Source organism: Anolis carolinensis, chromosome 1, assembly GCF_035594765.1.
Source record: "Anolis carolinensis isolate JA03-04 chromosome 1, rAnoCar3.1.pri, whole genome shotgun sequence".
NCBI lineage: Eukaryota > Metazoa > Chordata > Lepidosauria > Squamata > Dactyloidae > Anolis > Anolis carolinensis.
The window spans coordinates 270,488,521-270,505,981 of NC_085841.1; the positions used below are offsets into that span (position 1 = coordinate 270,488,521).

General features: G+C 39.1%; 1 protein-coding gene across 1 annotated transcript in view; it reads left to right on the forward strand.

The window, feature by feature from the left end:
- Nucleotides 1-283: 283 nt before the first annotated feature.
- Nucleotides 284-17,461, forward strand: part of pik3c2a (phosphatidylinositol-4-phosphate 3-kinase catalytic subunit type 2 alpha) — a 56,937-nt gene continuing 39,759 nt past the window's right edge. The window contains exons 1-2 of the mRNA XM_003214803.4: nt 284-432; nt 14,597-15,774. Coding sequence (XP_003214851.2) covers nt 14,662-15,774 — 1,113 coding nt within the window. The 5' untranslated portion in view covers nt 284-432; nt 14,597-14,661. The remainder of the gene's footprint in view (nt 433-14,596; nt 15,775-17,461) is intronic.

The following is a 17,461-nucleotide window of genomic DNA, read 5'->3' on the forward strand; positions in this document are numbered from 1 at the left end:
AACAAAGCAATAACAGGGCTCATAGTGTCTACAACAGTGGTTCTCAACCTGTGGGTCCCCAGATGTTTTGGCCTTCAACTCAGCTGGGATTTATGGGAGTTGTAGGCCAAAAACACCAGGGAGGCCCAGGTTGAGAACCACTGGACTGCAGTATCAATCACAGGAGAAGTATACTTTCTGCATGCACCTCTTCCTCCTCCCAGCAACTAAGGAGTGCGCCAGCTCCCAAAACGTGGGCGCCTTTCCTCCCTCCGCCTCGCCCCTCCTCCTTCCCTCAAGGCCGCCTCTCCTCTTTCAGGGCCGGAAGTCAACGCAGGCAGCGGCGGGAGCAACAGCAAGCAGGAGCAGCCCAGAGCCAGAGAGGCGGGGAAGAGGCCGGTGGAGAAGGAACTTTCTCCCTCGGGAAAGCAATGGCTCCGCCGGCGCGCTGAGGTGAGGAGGGGCAAGGCTGGGCTGAGGGAGAGGAAGGAGGCTCTCCTGAGGGGCATGGTAGTGGGTCCTCCCCCCGACAACAGGGCCACCCCTCCACTGTCTCCATCCCCAGGCCTGTTTAGCTCGCAACCAGACCCACCAGCCTCCCGCATTGTTGAGGGGGAGCTGCCTGGCTCCACTTCTGGAAAGGAAGGAGGCCCTGGATGGAGGAGGAGGAGGAGGAGGAGGCCGAGGCCGCCTTGGTCTCAAAAGAGGGCAGCAGAGAGAGGGCCAGGCCCCCTCCCCAGCCTTGTAGGCCAGGAATTTTATACATCCATATACACTCACACACATATATGCATCATCCCAATGGCATTTTGCCTGCATGAATAGGAGTCTAGTGTCTAGATCAGGCATGGGCAAACTTCGGCCCTCCTGGTGTTTTGGACTTCAACTCCCACAATTCCGAACAGCCGTTAAGATGGGTTGCTCTTGAGTTTTCCGGGCTGTATGGCCATGTTCCAGGAGCATTATCTCCTGACGTTTCGCCCACCTCTATGGCAGGCATCCTCACGAGGTTGTGGGGTCTGTTGGAAACTAGGCAAGTGGGGTTTATATATCTCACACTCACACAAAGATATGCATCATGCCAATGGGATTTTGACCTGTATAAATAGGAGTCTAGTGTCTAGATCAGGCATGGGCGAACTTCGGCCCTCCAGGTGTTTTGGACTTCAACTCCCACAAACTGTCTGTTAGGAATTGTGGGAGTTGTAGCCCCAAACACCTGGAGGGCCGGAGTTCGCCCATGCCTGGTCTAGATGCAGGGAAGTCATGCTATCCTTCTATTCTTCCTTGGTCAGACCACACCTGTGAAATACTGTGTCCAATTCTGGGCACTGCAATTGAAGAGAGATACTGACAAGCTGGAATGTGTCCAGAGGAGGGCAACTAAAATGATCAAGTGTCTGGATAACAAGCTGTATGAGGAACGGCTTAAAGAGCTGGGTATGTTTAGCCTGCAGAAGAGAAGGTTGAGAGGAGGCATGATGTATAAATATGTGAGGGAGAGTCATAGGGAGGAAGAAGCAGGCTTGTTTTCTGCTGCCCTGGAGACTAGGACGCGGAACAATGGCTTCAAACTACCGGAAAGAAATTTCCACCAGAACATTAGGAAGAACTTCCTAACTGTGAGAGCTGTTCAGCAATGGAACTCTCTGCCCCGAAGTGAAATGGAGGCTTTTAAACAGAGGCTGGGTGGCCATCTGTTGGGGGTCCTTTGTAGGCAGTTTTTCTTCTTGGCAGGGGGTTGGACTGGATGGCCCAGGAGGTGTCTTCTAACTCTATGATTCTATATATTTACACACATACATGCAGTAGACCAGGCATGAGCAAATTGTGAAAGTTGAAGTCCAAAACACCTGGAGGGCCAAAGTTTGCCTATGCGTGCAGTAGTCCCATGAGGATTGGTAGATGCTGGATAAATGTCATTTCTTGTTGCTTGGGAGTTACTCTTAAAAACAGGCGTAACTAATACTATATCCCATGCCATACACTCTGTATTGACTTGATATTAATATTGAAATACCTTCATTCCCATCTCCAAGATATCTCATTATGTATGTGTATACAAATAGAGGTATTCCAGAATCTGAAAAACTCTTGAACATTTCTAGTCACAAGCATTTTAGCTAAGGGATACACAACATGTAACAGTAAAACTAAAATTAAATCATTTGACATGTTTAATGTCCCCATGATTGAAAACTGTGGTTGAACTCTTCCATTTATTTGCATTTTTATGCTGGTGGCATTTGAGTTTGAAAAAGTACGTGAGTCTTTATTTTTCCTTATGAAATTTGAGAAGTTACTGTAGTTTATCTGGATGGCTGAAAAGCTTACTTTTTCTTATTAGTGTTTGACTCTCGTGTGTTTTTTAAACCTGATCTTTAAATTTTAAACTTTATTTTTAGTCTGCTTTTGTGGTGTGCAGTCAGTCTGTAATATGAGGCAACTAGTAATTGATTTGACAGCTCATACTTACTATTCTATTGATAGTGAAGATAAAGTTTTTAAAAATGCAAGATTGTCTTCTTGTACAATTGCCTTTTCTACAAATTCCTCCAGTTTGTAAACTGAAATTGTTATTGTTTCAAAACTGCAGACTTAAAAAAGATGTTGGGTAAAGGTTTCCCCTTGACATTAAGTCTAGTTGTCTCTGACTCTGCAGGGTGGTGCTCCTCTCCATTTCTAAGCTGAACAGCCAGCATTGTCTGTAGATGCCTCCAAGGTCATGTGGCCATCATGACTGCATGGAGCAGTACATATTGATTTGCATGTTTGCAAACTGCTATTATTTATTTATTTATTATTTACTCTATATCCCACCTTTCTCTATCCCAAAGGGTACTCAAGGCGACGTGGCAACCATTCAATGCCATTAATACTGTACATACAAATTAAGCATAAGGTTGGCATAAGCTGGGGCTAACAGTGGGAGCTCACCCCACTCCCCGGATTCGAACCGCCAACCTTTCAGTTAGCAAGTTCAGCAGTTTAACCCGCTGTGCCACCACACATGGTGAAAATGGAAGGAAGAAAATAGTTCGCTAGTATGCTTGCTTTGATGATAACATTTGATCTTAAAAGCTTGCTTTTCAAAGGCCTCATTAGACAGTATACAAAAAAATCACATAACAGTAGTAGTGGTGTTCTGCCTTAGGGAAATGTCACAAGAACAGTTCTCCAATGTGCATTTTATTTGCAATAATTAACAAGAATTGAAACATACTTTAATGGAATGCATTGCTTTTATGATGTTTTTTGTTCAGTGCACACTAAGTAGCCAATACAGAGAGGGAAAAGAAAGCATTAATTGAATAAAAAGTCTAATATAAGCGAGAATCTCTTTCATCAGTTTTAAACATGACATCCTTGAACTCTCTAGGAATCAAGTATATGTGCTTCCAGATTGTCTGTTGATTAATATTTACTCCAGTGTTTCTCAAACTGTTTCTCCAGGTGTTTTGGTCTTCAGTTCCCAGAAATCCCAGCCAGCTTATCAGCTTTTAGGAATTGTGGGCACAGAAGACCAAAACATCTGGAGGAGCACTATTTGAGAAATATTGGGTTACCCCATTATTTTCATATAGTTTTTTAGCAAGTTTTCTTAGCAAGGAACTCTAATGCAGTTTCAAACTGATAGTAAAGGAAGTGTGCAGATGACTACATAGGAAATCCTGGAATGAGTTTGAAGCTTGAATAGTGATTGCAGAAACCACAGAGAACTGATGTGTATTAAGGGCTTTCTTTTGCATGCTTTTGTGGGAGTTACTTGTCTGGCCACTATAGTTTGAGGCTAGCTTCGAACGGCATTAAATGGTCTCTGTAGATGAGGTCTCAGTGGTTTTGCCAGATCCTTCTAAAATATAACCTACAGCACCTGGTATTAGTTGGTGGTCTCCCATCCAAATGCTAACCAGGTCTCCCTCTACATAACTTCCATCATCAAACAGACTCTGGTGCCTTTCAAACATTCAGGCCACCCAGGAATCAAGGCATGGCTACAAACTCATTGCTGATTAGTATTCCCCAGTTTCTTATCTTTATGTTTTTTTATGCCATGTTGAGCATGGAGAAGAGAAAGGGACAATACTAGTTGAATGATTTTATACCTGCCCTTAAGGAAAAGAATGAGGAATTAATATTTTGCTTGGTATTTGTCTGTTTTATACAGTATATTCCAAATATTATCCTGGGTGTTTTCCCCTACAGAATTTTCCCTCCACCCACCACATTCCACTGTTCTTTGTGGCTCGCTTTTCTGTAATTCTGCATATGTAATTCTTTTCACTTTGTGCAGCACAAGTAAGGACCCAGTTTGAATGAGCAGTTGTATTGTAACAATGCTGAATCTATCATTTCAGAGTTCTGATGCCATATATAACTATATGAAGCTGCTTTATATTGAGTTAGATCACTGGTTTATCTTGCTCAGCATCCTCTGGTAACGACTCTCCACTGCTTCCTGTTGAGATTTTTTTCACAGCTATATCTGGACATACCTGGACTTCAATCACATTTATTCAAAGCATTTCAATTATCCCTGAGTTATGCCCCCCATGTCTCTCTCATGTTAGTATATCAAGGCATTGGTGTAGAATAGCAGAACTCCCTGCATCATTTCAGTAATCATTTACGCGAACATTAACATATTCTCTAACAAAAATATTCCAAAAAATACATGTACAATAATAAAAATATACACATCAAAGATAAACAAAATACCTAAAATCCATTAGTTGCAGGCAGCGTTGTGGTCGTTTTGACAAATGCTAACTAGATTATGCTCTATTTAAGTACAATCCTTTTAAGGCATCTATGTCAAAATTTCAGTGACTCTACATATTAACAAGTCAAGGAATGTTTAAAACGGTGAAAATATCTGATTTTTCATCTTTAAAAAATCTTCTCAGAATAACCATACAAAAGTTAATGTTAAATTCTTGAATCAAAACAATACTCAGTGTCCCATATCTGTATAATATAAATCTAGATTTTTTCCTTTGATCCATTGAATTAACAAAGTTTTGTGACTTTTTGCGAGGTTATAGAGACAAAATTCAAATGTCACTAAATCTTCACTAAAAATTTCATTATTGCTGTATTAGAACTGAGAAATGTATTTAATTGGTTCTGGACCTCTGAAAATTGATAAAGTGTTTTCCTATTTTTTAAAAATCAAGGTTTATATGAAAGGTGATGTCAAAGGATTGGGGAAATGATGAAACACTTGAAACAAGAAAGTCTATGTCATTAAAAGAGATCATGCAGAAACATTTTTTCCCTACAGAGTTTACATAGAATCATAGAATAGTAGAGTTGAAAGAGACCTCATGGGCCATCCATTCCAACCCCCTGCCAAGAAGCAGGAAATCACATTCATAGCACCCCCGACAGATGGCCATCCAGCCTCTGTTTAAAAACCTCCAAAGAAGGAGCCTCCACCACAGTCCGGGGGAGAGAGTTCCACTGCCGAACAGCCCTCACAGTGAGGAAGTTCTTCCTAATGTTCAGGTGGAATCTCCTTTCCTGTAGTTTGAAGCCATTGTTCCGTGTCCTAGTCTCCAGGGCAGCAGAAAATAAGCTTGCTCCCTCCTCCCTATGACTTCCCCTGACATATTTGTACATGGCTATAATGTCTCCTCTCAGCCTTCTCTTCTGCAGGCTAAACATGCCTAGTTCTTTAAGCCTCTGCTCATAGGGCTTGTTCTCCAGACCTTTGATCATTTTAGTTGCCCTCCTCTGGACGCTTTCCAGCTTGTCAACATCTCCCTTCAACTGTGGTGCCCAGAATTGGACACAGTATTCCAGGTGTGGTCTGACCAAGGCAGAATAGAGGGGGAGCATGACTTCCCTGGATCTAGACGCTATACCCCTATTGATGCAGGCCAGAATCCCGTTGGCATATTTAGCATTTATCCTGGCTATTCATATAGTCTGAGGTCCTTGGAAAAATGCTTTGGGATATGCTGTATTTCAAGTGTTTTCTGCATGAATTTGGATGGTCAGTTCCAAACAGTAGTACTGGTAGCAGATGCGACAGTCAGTAATAAACGAAGCTCATTCTAGATTCAGTAGTCACGTAGAGGATTTTTTTTAGGTCATTCATCTGACAGAGCAGGAAGGGCAATTCAGCTTGTTTTAATGGTGTTTCTCTCTCTCTGAGACTCAAGTGTATAGTTTGACTTGTGTAGTATCATTTCAATTCTTCAATTATCAGTTATGATACCTTCTGGACAGGAATAACCTGGTCATTTTTATGCATCTCTTTAACTCCTAGATTAATTTACTTCATCTCTATAACTTCTGCATTAGATTATTTCAAAGTATTATATGTGGGTCAGTTTATAGACATTTTAGAAACTAGTTAGTAAATTCCACAATTGGATTACTGAGTAAATTTAATTGAATAAGCATTGCTGCTTGTTAAGCAGCTGTATTGACTTCAAGTCTGGCACTTATCTGTGAAATCTAAAGAACCTGTTCCCTCAGTCTGTGCAGCAGAGTAATGGCACTTTGAACTTTTTTCGTTTTCTCTGTTGTGCAGCCTTTAATACTGGATGGCTGTTGCTCTGAACTAAATGAAAAACACAAACTGAAAAAAGGCCTTCGTAAAACTTGTGGTTTCTTTTTCTTATATTAAAATAAAAATTACCATTCATAAAATGTGTAAGCTTAAAAAATCTCATTTATATCCCGCCTTTCTCTAAAATGTTAAGGCTCCTATACGATGTTTACTCATTTGGTACCTATGGCAAGGTTCAGTATTGCATATGACAGATATTCGATTAACACATCTAGTGTCAGTATCAAAAGCAGAAAAGCGTGTTCAAAGATAAACTAGGAAGACATTTGATTTCCTTTTTTTAGTTTCTGTTGTTGTTGTCTGACTCTAGGATGAATATGCCACATGGTTTTCTTGGCAATGTTTGTTCAGAAGGGGGTTGCCTTTACTTTCTTCTGTGACTGAGAGAGTAGACTTGCCCAGGTTCACCCTGTGGCTTTCCAGTTTGTTTAGCCAGATATAATTATTTATTTAACTGTATACCAGGATGCTTTTTTAAGTGTTATACTTCTTTTGAGTGAGTTGTGGGGTTTCTCATCTCCCTAAGAATTCCAATGTATAATGAGTTTGCAGTAAGCTTAACACTGTGTTTATGGTTAACTGGAGGGTTTAGTCCAGGGGTCCCCAAACCTTTTAAACAGGGGGCCGGTTCATGATCCTTCGGACCGTTATTATAATTAATAATAATAATAATAATAATAATAATAATAATAATAATAATAATAAAGAGTGTTGGAAGAGACCCTTTGGGCCATTGAGTCCAACTCCCTTGTGCCTTTGTGCACCAAAAGCACAAGCGAAGCACCCCTGACAGATGGCCACCCAGCCTCAATGTTAATAATAATAATAATAATAATAATAATAATAATAATAATAATAATAATAATGAGGGTTGGAAGAGACCCTTTGGGCCATTGAGTCCAATCCCCTTCTGCCTTTGTGCACCAAAAGCACTAGCAAAGCACCCCTGACAGATGGCCACCCAGCCTCAATGTTAATAAGAATAATAATAATGTGATTTTGTGATACGAAATCCAGCATATCTATCTTGTTTGCTGTGTCATACAATATAATAATAATAATAATAATAATAATAATAATAATAATAATAATAATAAGAAGAAGAAGGGTTGTAAGAGAAGAAGAGACCCCTTGGGTCATTTAATCCAACCCCCTTCTGCCCTTGTGCGTGGGGGGCTGGATAAATAGCTTCGATGGGCCGCATCCGGCCCCTGGGCCTTAGTTTGGGGACCCCTGGTTTAGTGTATACTTCCCGTATTTACTGAATCCCCTAAGAGCTCCACTGAGCCCATTGCAAATGATACTCACCTACTGGCAATCAGTATCCCATTTCTGTTTCTTGGTGTCATGGTGGTATGAAAAATCACACGTGATACACTGGCCCCTCTACTTTTTCCATCACTGTACTGCTTTTGACCCTTTTGACTGCCTCACTGGGAAAATGGGTGATAGCCAGGGAAAGCTGGCCCCCTGAGATGATGCTGGCACCTTCCCCTCTTCATGTAATTACCTCAACTTATCCATGGGTCATATCAACATCCATAATTTTGACCCAAAAACCTGCTCTCAATGTATACATGAGGTTGACATCCGTGAGTATAAATGGTACTCCAGTGTCAAAAAGCAAGAAATGTCTTACTATAATTTTGTCCCAATTGTTTATTGCCTTTGAAAAAAAAACTTGCACAATAATTGGTGAAGTCCTGAGGCATTTGTGTCTTCAGGTGATGAATGTCATAGAAATTATTTACTTTTTGATTTTGCAACAAAATATAACATCAGGGGACTAAAATGTGACATCCTAGTATGTGAATATTAAAATATGGGAATGCTAACATTCAGCAGAACTTCTAGAGCATTTTACAGGGGGGAAAGACAGTTGTGAGGAATACAGTATCTAATGAGAATGCATCTTAAAATACAGTGTTCCCTCACTATTTCGCGGTTCGCTTTTTGCGGATTCGCTGTTTCACAGTTTTTCAATAAACTCTAAAAGAATATCATAAATAAATCATAAAAAATTACAATTTACAGCCTAAGGAAGGGAGGAAGGAGAAGCCAAAGGGAGAGAAAAGGAGCCCAAGCAGCAACGGGAGGAGAAGGAGGTGATTTATGAATACATGATTGGTTGATAAAGACTTAAAATAGTGTATAACTACTAAAATAATGTATAAATATATAGCATCCCTACTTCGTGGATTTTCACTTATTGCGGGTGGTCCTGGAACCTAACCCCTGCAATAAGTGAGGGAACTCTTTACATTGATTTCTCTTTCCATCTCTCTCTTAATCCCAGAAAGACATGGAACATGTTGGAGAAGAAGAGAGCAACTAAGAGAAAAATAGAATTGTCAAATACTAAAGTTTCATCAAGAGCGATTTTTCATATTGTTATGTACTTTCAAATTGTTTTCAACTTGTGGCAAGATTAAGGTGAACCTATCACAGGGTTGTCTTGGAAAGATTTATTGGGAGGGGGCTTGCTCTAAGGCAGTGGTTCTCAACCTGTGGGTCCCCACATGTTTTAGCCTTCAACTCCCAGAAATCCTAACAGTTGGTAAACTGGCTGGGATTTGTGGCAATTGTAGGTCAAAACACCTGTGGATCCACAGGTCGAGAACCACTACTCTAAAACTTAGACTTGAGTGACTTGTCCAAGATCAATCGGGAAGTTTGCCTGCATCAGTGGGGATTTGAACCTGGTGTCCAAAGTCATTATGCAATGCTCAAAGCATAACTATACCATTTTGACTGGACCATATCTCATCATAATACATAGTGCTACAACCTATTTCATTCTTCCTTTCTTTACCAAGCTCAAACCAAAACTGCCAGCAAGAATAAAGTATCAGCAAATTTGTAGGTTTTATATGAGAACAACAATTTTATAAGGAAAACCTCTAATAGTTCATAAGAATTCTGTGGAACAGAATGTTAAGAGATGACTGTGAAAAAGCATTGGAATGGATTCAAAGGGGGGAGGGACACACAGATTATTTTTGGGTTCAAACTGAAAGTTATTTTTAAAATGTCCCCAGTTATACAACTGCGTGGAAAATCTTCAAAGAAATACGATGTTCTAAGTAGCAGGGATTAAGCTCCAGTATATTCTACAAAAGTGGAGGGAGGAATAACCTAGTGAGGACGAATATGCCCAGTGAGCATGAGATGCTGACTGATTGGTGAAGAAAAGAAAAGAGAGTTGGAAGAATTTAGTGGATGGAATGCTGAAGGGTAACTCCACACTGTAACAAGCTGAGCCAAACTGAGATTCAAATTAGAAGCACAGAACTGTTTCCAGAAAGTGCACGTCAACTCTCATTCTGATGTCTTTATCCTTAAGGAAAACGTTTTATGGTTTTCCTCCCCTTGATAATGGGTTTTAGGGTTTGAACTAGTGTTCAGAAAATAGAATTGTGCCCTTACTTGTATGTACCATATCTAATTGCAGTATACTAGTCATTGCTGTGCCAAGTTACTTTTTTGCAAAGAACTTCTACATGAAAAGGCATTAAAATAGTGTTTGTGTGCAGCAACAGATTGTTCATACATCCAACCTCATTCTGATGCGTTAGTGCACAAGTGTATATAACAGAACTGTTCCTTTTTAATACCTTTCTTTAAAAAAAACAGAACTGCTGGTAGACCGTTTCAACTCTGGATGTTTCTTAACTTTCTTAGCTGGTCCTTTTGCTTTCCTGGATACAGGAAGAGTTGTGTTTTAAAGCCCAGAATACCTATTTGGGCATAAGGGATGTTATCCCAAAGGTGTATCTGAGAATGCAACGTCTGGGTGACATATCTTCAAAGAATAGGGAGCTTGCAGACTTCACTTTTTCCTGGAGCCATTGCATATCTTGCAGTGGTCTTGTCCCAGTCAGGCTTCTTGAATCTAGAATAGAGGCACTTTCTTCTAGCCAGGCTGGTAGGAAAAGAGGCATAGATGCATTATTGTAGCAATCAGCCTTTATAGAATACAGCTAATTAATGATTCCATGCTTACCCTTTCTTTGTTTTGGATTGTATGCAGTGGTGTCTGTTTGCAGATGAGAGTGTGTTTGATCCAGTGTGGGTTGCCACCTTAGATTGATGTAGAAGGCAGTTAGATAAATTAATGAACAATAGATCCATAGGTGGGTACTTTTCAAGTTCTAAATATTGCCTTGGTATAAGAGGTAATAGTGTTCTACTTGTGAGCTTTCCATAGGCTTCTGCTTGATTACTTTGAACAAAATATAGTACTAGTTCAAAACTGTAGTTTCTTCAGTAGAATACACAGGAGGTGATATTTCTTACCCAAACCTCCTTTCTGTGGAGCCTCGCCAATTTCCAAAGCTAAGGGACCTTAACTCACTGGAGTAAGTTTGGGAGGGTGCTACAGAGAAGATGGTTGACTAGATTTATTTCTTCTTCCTTTCTTCTCACAGAAACCTGTGCAAGATTGGAAAGCTCCCCATTTTTGTTCCATACAGTAGAGTCTCACTTATCCAACCTTCGCTTATCCAACGTTCTGGATTATCCAGTGCAGTCTGCCTTTTAGTAGTCAATGTTTTTGTAGCCAATGTTTTCAATACATTGCAATATTTTGGTGCTAAATTCGTAAATAGAGTGATTACTACATAATGTTACCTGCTTTTTCTGTCAATTTGTTGTAAAACATGATGTTTTGGTGCTTAATTTGTAAAATCATAACGTAATTTGATGTTTAATAGGCTTTTCCTTAATCTCTCCTTATTATCCAACATTTTCTCTTATCCAACGTTCTGCCAGCCCATTTATGTTGGATAAGTGAGACTCTACTATATTTTTATTTCTGGATATGATAAAGTCAGCTACTGCCACAATATATTTTGACAGTGGCTTGAAGCAGATAGTAAAAAGAGAACAAAGGTATAGGAGGATAGGGGAATCTTCTCAGGATTAATATTGGCATAGTTTGTGCTTTGTATGTGGTGTACTGTTTGTAGGTGATGTAGTGGTTTGTCATACATACGGAAAATGGGAAATTGTAGCAAAATGTCCCTTTATTTACAAAATATTCTTTACAAATTTATCTCTAATGTTGACCACTTCTTTCCATACTCACACAAAGTCATCTTTCCCACTCGTGAACACATGTCAAGATATTTGTTGTTATGCAAATAATTGTATTTTGAATGAGTTCCTTTAAATGATCCATCTTTCTAATGTTTTCTTTGTACACCGTGGCTTTTTACTATATATAATATAGCATATGAGTTTGTTAATTTTCCCCATGCATAGAGACACCCTGTAGAATAAATCTTTTTTTCCCTAAGTAATATACCGTATATATTCGAGTATAAGCCGATCCGAATATATGTCAAGGCACCTAATTTTACCACAAAAATGAGAAAACTTATTGACTCGAGTATGACAAGGGTTGAAAATGCAGCAGCTACTGGTAAATTTCAAAAATAAAAATAGATCCAATAAAATTACATTAATTGAGTAGGTTAAATATTTTTGAATATTTACATAAAACTGTAATTTAGGATAAGACTTTAATAAGATAAGACTGTCCAACTCTGATTACCTATATACTCGAGTATAAGCCAACCCAAATATAAGATGACCAGAACCCTCACTTGAGTATAAGCTGAGAGGGGCTTTTTCAGCCCTTAAAAAGGTCTGAAAAACTCGGCTTATACTTATTCTGACCCAAGCATAAACCTCAAAACATTTTCTTCTTGCCTGAATACATTTAGAAGTTTTTTTTTTGCATTCTCAATAAAGAGTAGTTACATTTGCAAGAGTAGTTTGCACAAATTTGCAACACATCGTTCATACTGATTGGCGTGAGTGCTTCTGCTAGGTTCCACTGGTTTTCAAAAAGTATAAAGATTTGGTGGTGGTCAATAAGCCTGGCATTCTGTGTTTTGTTTTGCTAGGGGAAAGATGGTGGTTTGCAAGTAGGCATCTTGAACAAATTGCCAAGAGCAAAGAGGCTTCTTATCTTCCTCTCATGCAAGAAACAAGAAATTTCTAAGAGTGAAGAAGCCAGTAACAAACACTGAGATCTTTCTATGGTTTGCTGGGAAGGAATGCTGCAAGGAAGGGAAATTCCCTCCTGTCAGTTGACACAATAAATCAACTGTGAAGCAAAGCTTTGTTTAGTTGCTCCAGCATCCATTGGGAGCAGTCAAGCAGCATGCCCCAAGAATCTGAGTCAAGGTGGACATAATTTTATATAGCTCTGTTAAATGCCACTTGGCAGTTGCTGTGGAATGGAATTGTTAGCCAGCTGGTTTTCAAGAGGTATACTTTGGAGTATGCATAATTTTATTTTTTACTCTTGATCAAACAAAAGCAGTGTGAAGTGGATATAGGCCCCTTTCAGACAGCCCTATATCCCAGAATATCAAGGCAGAAAATCCCACATGATCTGAGTGTGACTCAGATAACCCAGTTCAATGTGGGAAAATGTATCTCGTCTTGAGCAATCATATATAGTCCTGAAGTTGAATTACGACTGAAAGCCACAAAGGCGTAACAATTACCAGGAAAATGTAACTCTTGACCAGGAAAAATCTTCATTCTTCCTTAGAATTTGAGGCAGTTCTTTAATCAAATTTAAACAAATTGTGAGCAACTTGACTGGATCAGTATAATAGCTCTTTCTGTTTCCTGCCTGGCTATAATAAAGTCTTCTGTCTAGTTGTTTGAACTCAAGAACAGTAATGAGGAATTTTGAGTCATTCTACTTGCTGTGCAAACGTGGTCATAAATAACTTACTCTTCTTTGTAAGTCACTGAGTAGTCTTGAGTGTTTGCATTCTTTGAATATGAAATTGTTGGAATTAAATATTTATAGAACAAAGCTTCTCTAAAGAGTATAGAATCATTTACATTAATTGATTGAAGTATTAAAAATGTTAAACCTAAAAAATTAGAAAAAACATGTTAATGTTCTTATGCATAAAATTTATGAATATCTTTCTATAGTGGGACCTTGATACATTCTGGGGTTTGGTTCCAGGACCTTCCATTATATTTAATGGCATAGTAAAATGGTGTCCCTTATATACTGTATATAATGATAAATTCAAGGTTTGCTTTTTGAATTTTTAAAAACTATTTTCAAGCTGTGGGTGCAGAATCTCTGGATATAGAGGACTGACTGAAGAAGAAGGCATATGAAAAACATTATTGGCAAGCAGTCCTCCCTTTTTCCATCTTCCATGGTCTATGATCTTTTACTGATTCTAGCATATTACACTTTCCCCAGTTATGTCTGACTAGACATAACTGATGTTTTTGATGACCTTACTATTATGTAAGATTGTCATATGTAGATGGATGTGGATGTGTGGGAATATAAACACTCCATCCAGATTGATTTACTAGCCTGTGCTATTGGCCCAATAGTAGGGACTGAAGAATTTTCCACAGTTCTTAAATTACTTATAAAGCATTATCAGCATTCACTCTTTCTCCTGTGTGCGTCTCATGTTCCAAATGCTATGGTGGGATTGAGGTTCTGTATTTGCAAGTGAAGAGCCTACTCTTTAGGGTGAAACTGTTATTATTTGAAGAGGTAGATCCTCTCTCACGCAGACTCAACCCCCCCCCCCCCCAAATCAAAATCCTGGCTACGGGTCTGCTCATGTATAAGTCTAGAAATTTTAGTCCAAAAGAATCAACCCCAAAAAGCTGGATCGACTGATCCTTGGGCCAATGTAAGTACATTAATTATTATCAAAAAAGGAATCATCCCCTTCTCAGAGCAGAGTCCTGAAAGGTGAGAGCTTAATCCATACTGGAAGAGCTTAAAAGAAGCAGTAACGTCCTCTATTCTCTCCACTGTGACACTGCTTCTAGCATTTTTGAATGCCTGGCTGAGAAAATGCAAGTTGCCAGGGATACCTGGTCCCCTGAGGTGGAACTAACACTCCCCTCCCCCACCCTGAGCTCTCAACTTATATATGAGGTCAGCTTATACACAAGTACAGCATGTCAATACAGAAGTGATATCTCTTGACTTCTTTTTATTCTAACCTTTTTTCTCTTTTCCTCCAGTAATCCTGAATGTATCTGAACATTCTTGGAGCAACGATTTTCAGAAATAGGTATTGGAACCATTGATGGACATCTGCTTTCACGGCATGGCCCAGATATCTGGCAACAATGAACTCAGACCATGTTCATCACCATCTTTGGGTACAGCAAAGGCAAAAGAAGTGGACAAGGAAGAGGCACTACAGATGGAGGCTGAGGCTCTGGCTAAGATGCAAAAGGAAAGAGTGGTGCCTGGAAATAGACAAAGTATTGACACTTTAAGCAAATCCTGGCCAAATGTACAATCCTGCCGAAAACAGGACCATGATCTTATGGTGTTTCCAGAGTCGGATGCCAAGAAAAAGATGAATGATAAATTAAATACAGTGGACATAGAAAAACTTACCCGTGCTGAACTGGAGAAACTGCTACTAGAGGAAAATCTTGAATCCAGCAAACCAACAACACTGCCAGCAACTCCTGGTCTGAGTCCATCGTTCTCGTCACAGTTTTATGCTAACCCTACCATTCAAAGAGGACCGTGGACACCTGGGTTGCTTGGGCCTGCTGCTTGCACTGTACCTTCTAATTATGCGCCACCTTCTTTCAGTAAACAAGTTGGTATCTTTCAGAATGGCTTCCATCCAGGACTGTCCACTTATCAGTCTACAAAGCCTATTTATCTTAGTCTTCCAGAGGGGTCCCAGTACATTTCATACACACTGCCAAGTACTACAACGTTCCATACACAACAAAGTCTACCTATATTTCATCCAACACTTACCCCTGAAATGGCCAAAGTGTTTGATAAGATAGCAAGCACTTCAGAATTTCAAAAAAATGGGAGATCGAGCTCTGACTTAGAAGTGACTGGTGCTAAATCTACAATTAATTTGCCAGTCCCTGAAAGCTCCAATGATATCAGTAAATTTGATTGGTTGGATTTGGATCCTTTAAGTAAACCAAAAGGGGACAGTATGGAGATATTGTATAATGCAGAAGATGGTGGAAAAGTGACCTGTAATACAGTTGTAGAAGACCCTTGGGATGCTGTGCTTTTGGAGGAGAAATCCCCAGGAAAATGTCATCATGAAAGAAAACTTAGTGGGAAATCTACTTCTGGTGCAACGGTTACAAGAAGTCAGTCTTTAAACATTCGAACTGCGCAGCTTGCTAAGTTGCAGGGCCAAACATCACAGGTAAAATATATCAGAAAACCTATTTTATTCTACAGCTGAAATTTTACAACAGGGTGTAAAGATTTGTCCTACTTAATCTCCCCATCTGTTAATCTGTTAATTCTTCTACAAAAATTTACAGATTTCCTTCTAGAAAGGTGTGAGTCAGGACTCTGGCATATAGGCTGTTTATAATGTTCAGTTTAAGTACTACTGTCAGTTTTGTTAATCAGAAGAATGCAAAGTAACTCATTAAAACTTGTTAAGAAACTTAATAATCACAGGATGAAAGGTGAGGTCCTCTTGTGGATTGGGAACTGGTTAAATTACAAAAAGTAAAAAAAGTAGGAATAAATTTACCATTTCCACTATGAGAGGATATAAACCGTGAGGTCCTCCAAGAGACTGATGCTTTTAAACTTTTTCATGAGTTTTATATAATTAAGTCACAGTCAAACATCTTTAAGAAACAAATTGCAAAGCTCAAGCACCACCTTGGCTAACTACCATATTATTTTTAACTTTTACAAATGCCTGGATTTACGATGCTTAAAATGGGTGTTTTTAAATTTAGCATAATCATAATACTAAGATTAAAATATCCAAAAAATGTTGTTACTACAAAAGTAATATTTTACAGGTAGCATTTTAACGGGAATGTGTTTTTTCCAGTTTCTGATGCAAAGTTATGCTGTTGTGGGAAGGTAGTAAATTTCACATCTATATACTTCTAACTCAATAGCAGCCAGAATAACCTGGCCAAGATAGCTGGATGAATTAAAAGTCTGGAGGTGCAGGCCTCAAGTCTAGTATTCCCCAGTTGGAATCTTCCATGACACAGATACTTTAAGTTGTTAAGCAAGCCATTTTGTTATTATCCAACTTAACTAGAGTAAAATCAAAAACATCTTTTGAGTTTTTTGTTGGTTCTCTGCTTTAAAAAAGAGTAAACATCTTAAAATATTATTGTGTATACCTGAATACAACATATACTCATATGTAAGTCGATTTCATGTATACGTTGAGGACAGGTTTTGGAGTCAGAATTCTGGATTTCGTTATGACCTGTGGATAGATCGTAGGTCATTCCACGGAGAGGGAAAACCACCAATACCCATGCCATTTTCCTACCTCAGCATTCAAAAAATCCAAAAATGACACCATGGCAAAGAAAGTAAAGGGGATTGGTGCTTCTTTGAGATTGACTAGGTTTTTGTCTTTTGCCATTGCACTCAGAGAAGGAGGTGATTCCTTTTCAAATAAGAGCTAAGGTATAGTAATCAGATTGACCCATGAATAAGTCAATCCAGATTTTGGTGGTTGATTTTTAAACTAAAATTTCTATATTTATACATGAATATATAGCTGCCCAGTTATACAGAAGTCACATTCTTGGTGGATATTTGTCAGGAAATTGTTCATTCTCAGTGAGGCTTGAGAAGCGATCTACTTCATATAGGTTATCCCCTCATGCAAACCAGTTCAAGACAGAATCCTCAGAATTCTGAAATGTTGCTTCCATTGCTTTCCTCTCCCCCCCCCTCACTTTTTCAATTTCTGCCTTGCCAGTTGGTCATTTTCTCTCCTCTTTTATCTATCTAAAGCCCTAATCTGATATTTAACAGTTGAGTAGATAGTCATGGCCTCAGAGTTAAGAAATAAGAGAAGACAGAACAAAATGTTTTTAAAAGGGGAAACATGTAAACTT